The 15,344-nt window shown below is 41.2% G+C and overlaps 1 protein-coding gene across 1 annotated transcript; it reads right to left on the bottom strand.

Annotated features, from left to right (window-relative positions):
- Positions 1-755: 755 nt before the first annotated feature.
- LOC141835136 (protein IQ-DOMAIN 6-like) lies at positions 756-3,026 on the bottom strand. The gene is made up of 5 exons (XM_074722561.1): positions 2,634-3,026; positions 2,252-2,524; positions 1,947-2,174; positions 1,647-1,760; positions 756-1,556 (listed from the first exon to the last, which is right to left on the bottom strand). The coding sequence occupies exons 1-5, from the start codon at positions 2,700-2,702 to the stop codon at positions 852-854; spliced, it is 1,389 nt and encodes a 462-aa protein (XP_074578662.1). The 5' UTR covers positions 2,703-3,026; the 3' UTR covers positions 756-851.
- Between the last annotated feature and the right edge of the window lie 12,318 nt (positions 3,027-15,344).

Raw genomic sequence — 15,344 nt, 5'->3', positions numbered from 1 at the left:
GGTGGCGAAGGTTAATGACAGTGAATGCAAGCAAGAAGCGAACACATGATAAAGAGAAACTTTGCAGAGAAGAAGACAAGTGAAAGCTGAGAAGAGATAAAATAAACTAAGTTACGAACAGTTCCGATCGGGCAGCGTCTTCCCGCGGCGACGAAGGCGGACGAAGGATCGCAGAGATCAGGCGGCGGCAGCGGCGTCTTCCTGCGGCAATGAAGGCAAAGGATCGGCAGCGAGGATCGGAGCGATTTTGGGAAAGGGTGGAGCGGATTCGGCAGATCGGCGTAGAGCGGCGATTTTGAGAACGGGGGTTTTGATTTGGGTGAAGGTTTTTGGCGCCGAAGGTTTTGGCGAAGGTTTCTCACGTGCGATCCGCGTGCACACGTTTGTCGTTTATGAGTGGCGCAGGAGCGCAGAGGTTTAGCGGTGCAGAGGATCCGAACTGCTGAAACCACAGATGGATCTGCAGCAATCGTGATAAATGGTGCTCACAAATGATCTTATATCATTTCCCTCCTAATCCGTCCAATTTTGGATAGATCAGCTTTCCATTGAAAAGGAGAGACAGAAAGATCCGTATCCACTCAAGTAGATAAAGTTTTTCTCTTTGCTGTCTTTCCCCCCATTTTTGAGTTGCCTCAATTTCAAATCTGCTTTAATCAATGCACAATATTTTTTTATTAGGAACAGAAAATAACTTATTGGTTAATCACGATCTTATATTTTAGACAAGAAACAAAGCAACTATCTTGGCAATAGGAAGATTTTGCTTAAACATCATAATCACACAAGTTAAACTGGCAAAACACACCCAAAATATTGATGATGCATACTAAGTAAGATCTACAACAGCTCTAAGATACAAATGTTTGTCGCTTCGCATAGTAGTTGTTTTCCTTATCCATGCTCCTCGATGAATTCTTCTCCTTCGACGGCATTGGATTGCCCACTTTGGTACGGGAAAATGAAGGGTCAAATCGGTCTGCTACCTTCATGTCGGTACTCGATAAAGTTTTCCGATGAGAGCGAACATCACTAACATCCGTAAACGAAATCCCTTGCAATGTCGATCTTACTGCGCTCAATGCTTTTCGCTTTGCCTTGATTGATTCAGTCGAGTTCATGTAGTTGGGACGGCTTCTGCCATCGTCCTCAGCCCTCTCTGTAGCTAAAAGAGTGATGCTCGAGATCGGCGTCGACATGCAAAAGGAAGAAGATGATGCAGAACTCTCATTGTAGCAAAATTCAGTGCTCGGAGAGGAAGCATAACGTGTTCTGCAGCAGTGGCTGTTAGGCACGTTTGGAGGTCTTGCAGAAACCCTGGTGGAGATGTTGTTCTTGCATATTTTCACTGAATTAGGTTCCGAATATACCGAGCAGACGCCGCAGCCCTCCTCTTTGGATTGAATTTCTGAAAGATCATTCGGGATTTTACGATCCATCAACCTGTTCTCCCAGGGTTTTGCTGCCATCCACCTTGCTAACCAATTCCAATTGCCTGCAGTCTTATCTAAATCACGATGTTTCAGTGATACTGGAGATTGCTTTGACCTTAATTGCTGAAAAAAGATCACAACAATGCGATTCCATTGCCAATCATCAGATCATCAATTGAGAAAACGAAGGCTACGGAATCAAGTTATATTCACCTGTTGAGAAAGAGCATAAGCAATAGCTCTTTCCCTCCTGAAAGCTCCTCTTTGCCTCATGTGCAGTTTTGTTCTCACTTCGTCTATTGTTCCTGGACTATCGCACCATCCCCCCTGAAACCCACAAAATGTTTCAGAGTTACACAGTTTTTTGAAATCCACAAGAGAAATTTTTAAATGCAATCACAATAACAAGTTCAGAAGTAATTTGTGTCCTGTAGTTCCTGATGTAACAAACACTAGACTAGAGAACAAATTATCATGTCCTGGTCTAAGAACATCAAAGGAAGTGAATGGTACCTCTGCTTCCTTCAACGGATCAAGATTTGCGCGACGGGTTTCGAGCATCTTCTGCACGGCCTGGCCCTCGGTGGACATGCGCACGCGGTTAGCCCGGACGCGTGCCTGCACCCTGACGAGGGCCTGCATGCATCTCAGCGTCACCGCCGCCTGCTTCCTCACTTGCCGCCCCCGAACTATGGCCTGCAACCTGACGATCCCCCTCAGAGCCCGCAGCGCTCGCCGAGCCTACGGTTCAAACCAAGAAACCACGCTCCGTCAACCAGAAAAAAAAAAAAAGAAAAAAACTCATCTTGGTGGCTTACCAAGAAGGCGCGGAAGGCAGTCTGGATGCGGATGGCGGCCCACTCCTGGCGGACCGCCCTGAAGTCCTTAGGCGTGGCACGGACAACAGTAGCGGCGGCGGCGGTGAAGGCGTCTGCGGTGACGGAAGAAATGTCTGAAGTCTCTGAGGCAGCCGAGCGGTGGCTGCTCCCCCTGGAGCCTCGACGCAGGGAGAGGTGGTCCCAGGAGGAGCTCCTCCACAGCTTCTTCCACTTCCTACTACTTGCACTACCACTGCCATCACCACTCTTCCCCTTCATTTATGTATCAAGACAAAACACAAAAAAAAGGAACAAAATCAGGTTGCGCAGAAAAAAAATACAGGGGAAAACAAGAGAAAATAGCTGAGCACGAAGCGAATACAGCGTTCTCCTGCTCTTGCTTCTTGAGGCCTAAGATGAAGGTCTTGATCCAATTCCCTGAACCACCCATCTCTCTGGAATTAATTTTGTTCCCGAAGGAGGAAGGCACAAGAGATGTTAATGCCTACAGATGCGGACAGAATAAGCAAGCAGAGCAGAGACGTTGCAGGGGGAAGGAAAGAGAGGAGTAAAGTGGAGAAGGAACAAGGAAGAGAACATAAACATTACATGGCGTGGCCGTGGAGTGGGGTATGGTATTCAACGATTCAAATTCAAAGGAGAGGGCAAGAGAGAGTGAGAGAGAGGGAAGGAGGGGAAGGGAACAACGAAGACACGAAACCAAACACAAAGCCTGCAGTTTGGGGCCTTTTGCTTTTGTTGGGAAAGGAGATGCGCAATTCTGCCGCAGCGCACCATGGTCACTGGTTAGCGACAGTGGTCACGCGGTCGCCCTTCCCAAAGCTTTTATAAATAGAATAATTTTCTTGTCACTTGTTTCCTATGATTTTTTTGATATTTTTTATTCCTCAACAGGTTGACAAACTTTTATTATCTTCTTGAAGATCAATAGTGACGCAGGGCGCAGGCTTCGCTGGTTCGTAGGAACAAATTATGGCTTTTAGGGGAAGTGATGGTCCACTGATTCCCAGTGCGCAGTGCTTAATTATCTCGTGATCATGGAAAAGGATCAAATCCACATTTTCTGTGGGCAAAGTTCGAAGAAGAGCCCATATGAGATTTTAAAAAATTTTAAATCATAGCCAATTTTTAATTAAAAATTTAATATTTATTTTATGCTTACATATTGTATTTAATACGATATCGATATTTATATCTCAAAATTAGTACAACATGTACATGCCAATTGTTAATATTTTACAAATAATTATAATTATTGGGACGAGAAAAAAGGAATAGACGGTCTATATTTGTTTAGGATTTACGATATATTTGTGTGTCCCGTCAATTTGACCCTTTAAAATGAGTAAAATCCACGCAGTTCTATTCTTATTGTATGGAGCCATCACAGCTAGTTTGAACACTCTCCCAATGGATCTGCTTCACTCAAGTTGGATATATCTTCAATAGATTCAGAGTTTATATGTCTAACTTTATATTGCAAGTAGTTTTTAGCATGGACGAATTCAGAAATTAGAAGTGGACTGTGCTGATTTTAGGTATGAAAAGGATGAGTTAAACATTCAGAAATTAGAGGTGGACTGTGGTGACTTTAAGTATGAAAAGAATGAGTTAAACATCAAAATACAATAAATCCATTAATTTTTTTATACCAAATTGTAGACTATAAATATGTATCTAATTTTTTTAAAGTTAAATTAAAGTCTAAAATAGCCTAACCTTATGTATTTTTAAAAAAAATTAAATTAGAGCCCAACCTTGGATTCATCACTGCTTAAAGTAATCTTCATGAACGAAAGGGGTGAGAGATTCGAACTATAACCTTAGAATAACTCATCAACCTATCGCTAGCCAATTGCGCCACCAACTCCTTCAGAAATATTTGTTAATGATAAATTGTTATAAGACTTACAGGGCTGGGCTACAGCCTAGGATAGCTCCTACTTAAATCCGTCCCTGGTTTTTAGCATCTAAGTAATCTTGTATGCAAATGCAAATATGTTCATTCAAGTGCATCCTCCTCTCGCCAAGTGTGCAATTGCATGCGCTAAAATGGTATATTGATGTTGTTATGGACGCTATAAGGACGTCTCCACCTATGGCAAGAAAATTAGATCTTGTACCAAAGGGAAGAAACATGTCGAATTGAAGAAATTGGCACAACCTGATGTTCAAGTCAGACCTCCCAACTCACCAATCTTCTCTGAAGGCCAACTTATCAGTCTTCATTGGAGGCTGACTCATTGGCCTTCCCTAGAGGCTGATTCATCGGTCTTTCCTGAAGGCCAACTCATTGATCTTCCTTGACTCTCTAGTTGGCTCAGTTCCCTAACTAAACACCCCTTAACTTGGCTTGTCAAACCCTTTGACTTAATCATTGTAGCCTACTCGATAACTTTATGAGTAACACATAGACTGATATAGTACGTGGGGTCACATGGCACACGGAATGACATTATACCAGGATTTGTAATTAATGCAGCATGACCTTTTATAGTGTGTGATATGGACGATGACATATTTTCTTTACTGCGGACATGACATCCCACTCTTACTAGACCATATAAAAGAAGTCCTCTTTCACGAATTGAGGTACGCGGATAGCCATATCCCCATTTTTCATAAGCTCGACTATTGTTCCTCTTCTGAAATCCCCGACTAGAAATCTAATTTGAGTTGGCTTAGCTCCCTCAACTCAACGCCCCTCGACTTAGCATGTTGAACCCTCTGACTTACCCACTCTAGCCTACTCAAAAACTTAATGAGTAACATGTGAATTGACATAGTAGGTGCCACATGTCACACGGAATGACATTGTATCAAGATCTGTGATTAATGTAGTTTGGCCTTTTATAGTGCATGACATGGAGGATAGGATATTTTCTCTACCGTGAGCATGACACCCCACCCTATTACACTATATAAAAAGAGTCTTCTTTTGCAGATTGAGGTACACGCATAGCCATATCCCCATTTTTTATAAGCTTGGCTACTGTTCCTCTTCTAAAATCCCCGGCAAAAAATCTAACTTAAGCGTTAGAGTGGTTGAGCCAAGGCACCGTTAACCTCCATTCTAACTCTCTTTCTCTCTTAAGATTCATAGGCTCTCTGGTCAACCCCTGCATTCTTGAGTCTTCAGCGACTTAGTCATCTCTGAAGCTAGCTGACTGGTGACTCATCTTGCGGGGATTTTAGGTAGGAACAAATTGGCGCTATTTGTGGGAATCACTGAGTTAAGAACCTGAGTTGAGACGTTCAAATTGATGACCTCCAGAAAATCAACCGCCATCATTATGACACATGAGGAGTTCAACAAGATTGCGGTAATTGCCATACAGACTGCTTCAGAAAATCAACCAATGGTGAGTCCATCACCTTCAAAAATACCATCTACATCGATCGAGGTGCTCAAGTTCCTAATCAAAAGCAACAACGACCAATTGAAGCACCTAGGGCTCCCACGATGACTCCAGCCAGAATGGCCATTGGGCCTGATCTTTCTCTTTAGTCTTCAGCAGGAGAGACACCCCCTCAAGATCTTTTTTGGGGCAAAGGGCCTTTCATTGGTGAGATAAATGATCCGGTGGGCACCCCTTTCTCCTAAAATATCTTAGAAGAGGAGTTACCCCTTCATTTCCCAACACCACAACTCAAAGATTACACAAAAATATCATACTTGGAAAATCATTTGGACCGATTCAAAAATGCAACCTTGTTGCGCTAATATACAGATGACATCAAGTGTCGTATTTTCTTGACAACACTATCTAGCTTAATGCAGCGATGGTTTAGTCGGCTCTCCATCGCTTTCATTTGGTCTTTTATCAATTTTAAGGCCTCCTTACATCATTTTGCAAGCAATAAAATGTACCACAAAACCCCTATGGACTTGTTTGCCCTGAAGTAAAAGCCTTAAGGATCCTTGAAGGATTATGTGCATCGGTTCAATCAAGTCACCCGAGACATCCCTTCCACTACTTTAGAGGTGCTAGTGAGTATTTTCTCTAAAAGGCTAATAGAAGGGGATTTCTTTCAGTCCTTAGTAAAGAAACTCCCAGTAAATTTTGATACATTATTGAGCCGAGCCGTTAAATATGTCAATGTGGAGGAAGGATATAGACTCAAGTCTATTAGTACCGATGGAATCAAAATATCTCCATAATGGTATGATATTGTCCACTTTGGGCCTAAGCCCTCATGGTTTTGTTCTTGGGCTCAACCCAAAAGGTCTCATACCAATGGAGATACTTTCCATCCTTTTAACCCCATGATCTTTTTCATATACTTTAGATGTGGGACTATGTTTGCACCTTTGCAACCCAACAATCCCCCCCTCAAATAAATGACCACAGACCCCTTCAACGTCATTTTTGATGTCTGAATCCTTGACCCACCAGGACTTTTTACCCCTCAATCCACCCGACCTACTAGGACTTCCCACCTAGCCACAACTAGGATTTTTTGCCCCTCGGTCCACCCGACCTACTAGGACTTCTCACCTAGTCGCAACTAGGACTTTTTGCCCCTTGGTCCACTCGACCTACTAGGACTTCCTACCTAGTCGCAACTAGGACTTTTTGCCTTTCGGTTCACCCGACCTACTAGGACTTCTCACATGGTATCTGGTCCTCTTGATTCAGACACGGGAGCACTCACTTTCTTTGTTTAAGGTTCAAACCACATGGTTAGATCTGGATCATGGCTCATCCGGCGGTTAGTTCGGTGAAGAGCGGTCTTGCTCTGATACCACTTGTTAGTACCGATGGAATCAAAATATCTTCACAATGACATGATATTGTCCACTTTGGGCTTAAGCCCTCATGGTTTTGTTCTTGGGCTCAATCCAAAAGGCCTCATACCAATGGAGATATTTTTCATCCTTTTAACCCCATGATCTTTTCCATGTGCTTTAGATGTGGGACTATGTTTGCACCCTTGCAACCCAACAAAGTCACCATTAGATGTCAACTCAAACTCCCCCCACTGTAGCTTAACTAGAGCACAGGGCATTGCTATAACCTCTACAAGGGATAGACACAAGTCACTATTAGACACCCACCTGAATCGACAAAAAGTCATACAGATAGTGGATGCTACTCCAACTTTGCCTCTAGAGTCGAGTCGATGGCTTTTTCATTTTTGCGCCTATCATCAATCGAAGATTCATTCCATGCAAGAATGCTATCAGTACGCAAGGGAGCTTCGTCGAGTCACTAATGAACATTTGATGAATAGAAGTTCTCCTTCTCAACCTCGTCGACCCTAGAGTAGCCACTCATCCTTGGGCCAGTCCCATCGCTCTCCTCCTTGAGCTGATAAACAAGACCGTTCTCCTAAACAATTAGATCAACAAGCTCATCACCCACCAAGAAGGTTCCAAGAGCCAGTTCGATCCAGTTGAGAGACCCACTGAGATTACAACAAAGATAATGCTACCTTGGGTGATATCCATATGATCTCGGGAGGCTCAATTGGTGGAGATTCTAATTGAGCAAGAAAAGCTAATCATCTACGACTAGAGAATTATAGTATTAGTACTAGCCAGGGGCAAAGAGAAGACCCTTAGATAAGCTTTTGGCTTTAGGACTTAAGAGGAGTGGAAGCCCCTCATGAAAACGCTTTGGTGATTCATGCCACCATAGCTAATTATAACATTGCTTGGGTTTTCATCGATATAGGTAACTCTGTGAATATCATCTTTAAAAAGGCATTCAACCAAATGTAGATAGATGAAGCTAAATTGCAACCCATGAATACCTCCTTATTTGGGCTTATTGGATATGAAGTACAACCACTTGGCCAATCAGTCTCGCGATATCTCTAGGGGAGGAGCCCCTATGACAGACTCGTCACACCTTCTTTACGATTGTTGAATCACCTTGTGCTTATAATGTTATCTTGGGGAGGCCTACCCTAAGAGTGTTCCAAGTCATGGTATCCACATTTCACCAGAAGGTGAAATTTCCCATAGGAGATCAAGTTGGAGAGGTCCAAGGAGATCAAGTAATTATGTGAAAATGGTTCAAATGAACATGCGAAAAAAATCGGAGAACCCAAGGTGATGAAATACAAGTGGTGCAAGATGTGTCTATCTCCCAAATTGCATAGGGACAAGAGTAAATACAGATCCATCTCAAGCAAGCAAAGGCAACTACTAGATTGGTCGTGGGCTTATCTCCCGAAATCAAGCAAGGATTGAGTGCATGTCTCTCTTACAATCACGATATCTTCGCTTAGCGGCTAAAGATGTCACTGATGTCACTGTTGTTTCCCCGACAATAATGATGCATCATATCAACACGTTCCCTAAGGAATAATCAATCAAGCAAAAAAGAAGGAATTTAGGTTTGAACAAAATGAAGTGATTTGAGTATAAATTGCTAGAAATCGAACACATTCGGGAGGTTCAATTCCCAACTTAACTATCCAATGTCATGTTAGTGCCTAAGCCAGGGAACAAGTGGCAAGTTTGTATGGACTTCAGATACCTCAACAAACCTTGCCCAAAGGATTATTACTCCCTCCCTCGCATTGATTAGTTAGTGGATTCAACGACTGGATGCGAGTTTATTTGTATGTTGGACATATATCAAGGCTATCATCAAATCCCTTTAGCTGTAGAAGATCAAGAAAAGGTTAATTTTGTCATCTAAGATGGAATTTTTTGTTATAATATTATGTCGTTCAGATTAAAGAATATATGAGCCACTTATCAATGTTTGATGGATCAAGTGTTCCAACACCAAATCGGGCGGAATATTAAAGTATATATGGATGACGTCCTAATCAAGACTTGTCAAGCTGAGAGCCTGATCCCCATTGTGGAGGAAACTTGTAACAACCTACAAAGATATGGACTCAAATTGAATTCTAACAAGTGTGTTTTTGGAGTCAAAACTGGTTGGTTTCTCGATTATGTGGTGATTGAGGGGGGAATCGAGGCTAATCCAGAAAAGATTCAAGCACTCCAGAATATTGCCCCTCCTCGCAATCTCCAAGAAGCTCAAAGGCTCTTGGTCGCATCACTGCCCTCTTCTAATTTATCTCCTGATCGATAGATAGGAGTTTACCCTTCTTTAAAGTACTCTGAAAGGCCGATTGATTTGAATGAGATGAGACTTGTGATAAAGATTTTACGGATCTCAAATATTTACTTGCTGCATTTACCTCTCCTTTCTAAACCAGTGCTTGGAGAATGACTATGGGTGTACTTATCTACGATTGAGTAAGCTGTCAGATCAACCCTTATCAGACAAGAAGGTCATATACAACATCCAAGTTATTTTTTAAGTCATTTGCTGAAGGATGCTGAAAACATATATATAGGCTTAGAGAAGTTAGCCTAGGAGTTAGTCTTAACGACTCGTCGACCGAGAACCTTTAACTCATCCAGTTATAGTTCTTACTAACAACACCCTAGGGTGAGTATTGAACAACTTAGACGCCACAAGAAGATTGATCAAGTGGACTGTGAAGCTGGGCGAATATGATATTCAATATCAACCTTGCACGACCATCAAAGCCCAAGCCCTAGCAGACTTCTTGACTGAAATTCATGGGCAAGAACTAGGGGTGTAAACGAGCCAAGCTACTCACGAGCTATTTGAGTTTTGGTTCGAAAAAAAGTTCATTTGAGTTCGTTCGATTAAGTATATATAATTATAAATATAATATATTAACGAGCCAAGTTCGAACTGAGCTCATTTAACTTTTAAACGAGTTATTTTTGAACTGAACTTGAACTAAACTCGTTTAACTTTAAAACAAGCCTTTTTCAAACTGAGCTCGAACAGTTCACGAACTATTTAATTTCATTATGAGCTGAGCTCGAACTTAAGAATTAAAGCTCGAATCAAACTCGAGCCGAACTCTAGCTTAGGAAAAACGAACCGAGCTCGAGCTTGAGCCTCTTACTGTTCGGTTCGGCTCGGTTCGATTACACCCCTAGCAAGAACCAAAAGGCATGTGGAGAATCTTTATTGATGGATCGACGTTTGATGGGAGTGTGTTTTATCAAATTATTTTTATTTATTTATTTATTTCCTTTGTCACTCACACCCTTCAAAATTAAAATTTATAATTAATCAAACCCCTAATTATCGCTCAGGTAATATATAGTAGAGGTCCGGGTCGTCTCTCATGGAATCAATGATGGAAAGTTATCCTAAACACATGGTGTGAGATTTTTATTTGTTGATTATATTTACTCTTAATTATCCAAAAAATCTATTTATTCACAATTAAATCCTACACTAACAAATGAATTTTAAGTACACAACTTACAAATTAAAATCAATCATACACCCTAATTACAATTATTCAGATAATAACTCATTTTACAATATCAATCCTATTTCACATAATTACAATAAAATACAACAACTTCCATAAAGTACTATTTATTCATATAATCAATTATAATTAAACATAAGTTAACATGAATCGGTACATAAACACAACAATTCTGTATCAACAATTTACACAAGCAAGAACATGTTCATTATTTACAATTCATAGCAACCACAACAATTATTCATTTATACAACATTAACATCACTAGTTCATGGTTTAGACAGATTGATAGACAAAAACATAATCATGAAACTATAGCAAATCCACTACCAAGAACAAATCTATACCCATTCATTTCACACATCAAACACGAAATTACACAACATAATTTATTCCATCTACAACCATAATCACCTATTCTATAATTCTATTTATTATAACAAATTTAACATACAACATGAATTTCACATCATACAACATACAACAACTATAACAAACAACATTCACACAAAATACTTTATTTATAAATATTAATCAAACAACACATATCCATTTACACTTGAATCAAAACAACTAAACAATCATATAGCCAGCTACAACAACTTCATAATATCCATTTACACTTGAACAGACACAACCACATTAACAATCAATTCAACAACTAAAACATTAACAAAATCCAATCTAAACAACCATATTCCCAAACAACTTCATGCTATCAGAACCGAACCAAACAACCATATTAACAATCATTCGACTATGAATCAACAAACAAGGAAAACAAGGGGGTTTTGTTTGATTGAAATTAGCTAACAACATAGAAAGAAAACAACTAAAAATTAGTTAGGGTTAGATTTTTCTCGGATTAGCTTAGAACAGGGCAAATCGAAACTCTGGTGGATTTTGCGCCAACAGGACGAAGAGCTCACTAGAGCTGGACTAATCCGGCGAGGAGTGATCGGAGAACTAAGATTCGGAGCTCCACCTCCTGCCCTAACTCCTGCCGTCCTTGAATAGAAGATCAGAACAAGAAAGAAAATGGAATCCTTACCTTTCTTGTCTGATGGATGAAGGATGATCATAGTTTAGAACATGATCTTCCCCCCATTCAAAACCACATTAATGATTTTGATTTCTACTCGAAGCCGGTGGATGCGGAGTGACAGAGAGCTTGTCGGAGAACCACTCACGGTTGGCGTCCCTATGCAAAAGGCCATCGTGCACCAGTCGCTAGAGAACCACTCATAGCCATCGTCCCACAACAACGGGGACTAGGGCTTTCGCGTTCAAAACCACGTTGGCGAAGGTCTTGCAAGTTGTGTTGGCGGTCATCGACCGCAACTCCTGCTGCCACTACTCTGTGCTGATCGGGAATCGGAGAAGGAAGTGATAGAGGGGAAGATGAAGTGTCAGGAGCTCAGTCGGAATTGTGAGCAAGAAGCTACAGTGCTCACAATTTCGAAAAAGGGAAACCTAGGTTGTCTACTGAGTGAACCGATGGCTTAAACCAAGCTTGAACCAGCCTGAATGTAAATCTGAACCATACTCGTGTTGAATCAGATTTGAACCAAAATTGAATCCGATTTGAACCACACTCGAACCAAGATTGATTTTCTCCAAATTGGGTTTGTTTATGGGATTTCTGAATTATTATCTTCATCCTGATTTCCTGAAAAATCAAATACAGTAAATTAATACATATAAATTACCTCAAATTAATAAGAAATAGAATGAACACCTAAAATTCTTCCAAGTTAAAGAAATAGACTAAAGGCCCAATTTATGATATAATATAACCCTAATTTATCCCGTCAAAAAGCCACTTATCAACGTCCAAGTAGGGTAGTGGTGTCGGGGTCCTATTGATATCACCCTGAGAGGGCATGCTCCAACTATCCATTCGGCTAAGTTTTCCGCCTCTAATAACGAAGCTGAATATGAGGCCTTGTTGGCCGACCTCCAAGCTGCAAAATAAGTCGGTGCTTTTTGAGTCGTTATGTTAGATTTGAGAGGTGTCCTAAGACAATCGTCTTACGATTATACTATGTTAGTACCGATGGAATCAAAATATCTCTATAATGGCATGATATTACCCACTTTGGGCTAAGTCCGCATGATTTTATTTTTGGGCTCAACCCAAAAGGCCTCATTCCAATGGAGATATCTTTTATCATTTTAAACTCATAATCTTTTCCATGTATTTTATATGTGGGACTATGTTTGTGTTATATTTGGGAGGTGTCCTAAGGCAATCGCCTTATGATTGTACTTTTTATTGAATAAATTCACTATTTAAGTGCATATTTATATGTTTAATTGGATCTTAAACTTGTTCACTGAATGTCCACAATACATTTCATAGCATGAGAGAATTTGTGATTAGATCACAAACTGTGAGTTCTCTACATGTGTAATTATGAAAGTATTGAAACTATCCCTAGTCAATGAATTGATGAACACGAACGTCATTGATTCTGTTGAGACTAGCACGTTTATACTCCTTGGTTTACCAAGCAGTAGCTCTCACTAGTTCATTGGAGTGACCTGCCATGAGACTTCATGTGGTTCCTTTTATATGTCAATGAAGATCTCAGTGCAGCTTAAGTGCGAGTTTCCTTAGACTTGCGGTATTCAAGTCACCTTGATCGTGGAAGCTTATACTTTAACATCTTAAGCAAGCATCTCCAAGGAGGTGTGGATCTGAGATGATTGGGTATAAGTTGAAGTGCCCGAAAGTGTTTGAATAGCCTACAGAGGATTCACCGCTCTTTGTAAAAGAGATGTATACCCTACGACCGCTTGTTTAGATTGTTACTAAAAGTCTTTGGCTAAAGCTACACGTATCAAGAATGTGGTATTCTTAGACACGTGTACGAGTAACTCGAATTCGCAGAACAAGGAAACAAGCTTGGTCTAGGTGTGATGTAGTTAGCCTAGCAGGGACTGACACACACAGACCATGTCCTGAACCAAGCGGGTATAAGACCGTGAAAGGAACAAGTCACGTTTCATTAAAGCTGCTGAAGGGTTTAGAATTTGTTCTGAAATCAGTTGTTGATTTTTCGATCAATTGAGGATCATGATGTACTACTAGGTGCCACTCATGATCGATCCGAAATTAAGGGTTAATTACGGACGACCAACATAATCAAAAACCTATTGGGTCACACGCATTATAAGTTTTGGAAGGACTTAAAACGAGTTTGAGAATTAGATTCTCAGAACAAAAGAAATTCGATTAGATCGAACAAAGGCAAATGATAGATTTCGTCTTATGAAGACGGATTAAACAAAATTAGAAATGATCTGGTTGTTGAACCAGACAAATCAGTTTTGAACCAAAGGTTGAACCAACTTAGTTTGATTTATGTTGGAAGGCATTTTGGCAAAATAGAAGGCATGACGGGCTTCGTCTTGAGAAGACGAAACAAATGAAACTTGTTTGGGTTAAATCGAAGTTTATTTGGTTGTTTAATTAAACAGATTTGGTTATGAACCAAATCAAATCGGGCTTGAACCTAGTTCAGGCTGAACCAGGTTTAAACCTGGTTTAGGGAAAACCCTAAACTGGATTCACCGGTTCAAGAAGTGCACAGTGCTTCTTCTCAAAATGTTGGATCGCGTTTTCCCAGCCCCGCCGTCCGCCACCTGCAACCAAATCGAGAAGGAAATCCCGATCAAGCTGGCATCGCGGGGTTAAGGAAGGAGATCGTGATCGCGTTCCTTCTTCTCGATTGGCTCTTGAGCAAACAAGGAAGAAATCTCGCTTGGTCTCCTCTGATCGATCGGAGAAGAAGGAAAGGTCAGCACTAGGGTTGGGCTTCATCTTCTTTAAAAGGGAGGTCACCGGCTGTGGTGGTAGCATGAGAAATCCTAGCTTCTTCCTTCTTCCTCTTGTTCTCTGATTTGGTCGCTCCTCTGCTCGATCACCCCTGATCAGGACTCGCCGCCGTCGTTCTTGAGATTTCGATTGTGTAGGATCTTGTACGCGCTAGAGGGGGGGTGAATAGCGCGTGTAGCTTTTGTAAAAATCGTTTGTTAACTATAAAAACAAAACTCGCAACGGAATTAGTAAATAAAACAAGGATACGTGGATTTACTTGGTTCCCAACCCCCCAGGGTTAGTACGTCCAAGGTCTAATCTCGGGAGGTGCACGTCCACTAGTGGTCTCGTTTTCAAACGTCGTTCGGAGGCGGAGAAACTCGTCTTACAGTCCAGAATAAACAATAGTAAATGAAATAAGGATAGTAAAATAAATGCAAACTCTTGGTCGCCGATCTGGAAGTCCTGAGCGCCATGCACTCTCCCTGGATCTTCCTCGGTTGCAAGAACTTGAACTTGTTTGTGTTCGGTAGCGGCTCTTTACGGAAAGGAGTACGTATTAATTCATCTTTAAGCTGCTGGTCGAAGTCTCCTTTTATACTGCTCCTGAGTCGACTCAACTTCCCATCTGAGTTGACTCCAACCGACGTGGCAGGTCAACTTTTATCACTTCTGCCCGTTATCCTGTCTTAGTCGACTCCAGTTGCCTCCTGAGTTGACTCCAGTCGATGTGGCGTCAACGGTGATAAGCTCTTAACTCTGTGTCAGCCTGAGTCGACTCAAAACCTCATCTGAGTCGACTCCAGACCCATCTGGCGAAAGAACGATGCGTTGACTTCTGGATTTCGGCTGACTCAGTTGGAGTCTACTCAAGCCTTCATCTGAGTCGACTCAGCTGAGATGACTTGGTTCAGTTGCCTTGGTTTACCTTTGCTTTTCCTTCTTGCTTCCAACTCC

The sequence above is a fragment of the Curcuma longa genome, chromosome 9, assembly GCF_044706935.1.
Source record: "Curcuma longa cultivar G26 ecotype Majalengka, Jawa Barat chromosome 9, ITB_CL_G26_1.1, whole genome shotgun sequence".
Taxonomy (NCBI): Eukaryota; Viridiplantae; Streptophyta; class Magnoliopsida; order Zingiberales; family Zingiberaceae; genus Curcuma; species Curcuma longa.
The sequence above is the reverse complement of the archived record's forward strand: the minus strand, read 5'-3'. Positions and strand labels throughout refer to the sequence as shown.

Coding starts and splice junctions, on each gene's coding strand:
- LOC141835136 (XM_074722561.1), bottom strand. CDS start 2,702: ATGGGTGGTTCAGGGAATTGGATCAAGACCTTCATCTTAGGCCTCAAG. Junction 2,525..2,633: donor AGCAAGAGCAGGAGAACGCT/GTATTCGCTTCG, acceptor ACATAAATGAAG/GGGAAGAGTGGTGATGGCAG. Junction 1,557..1,646: donor CTTATGCTCTTTCTCAACAG/GTGAATATAACT, acceptor ATCTTTTTTCAG/CAATTAAGGTCAAAGCAATC.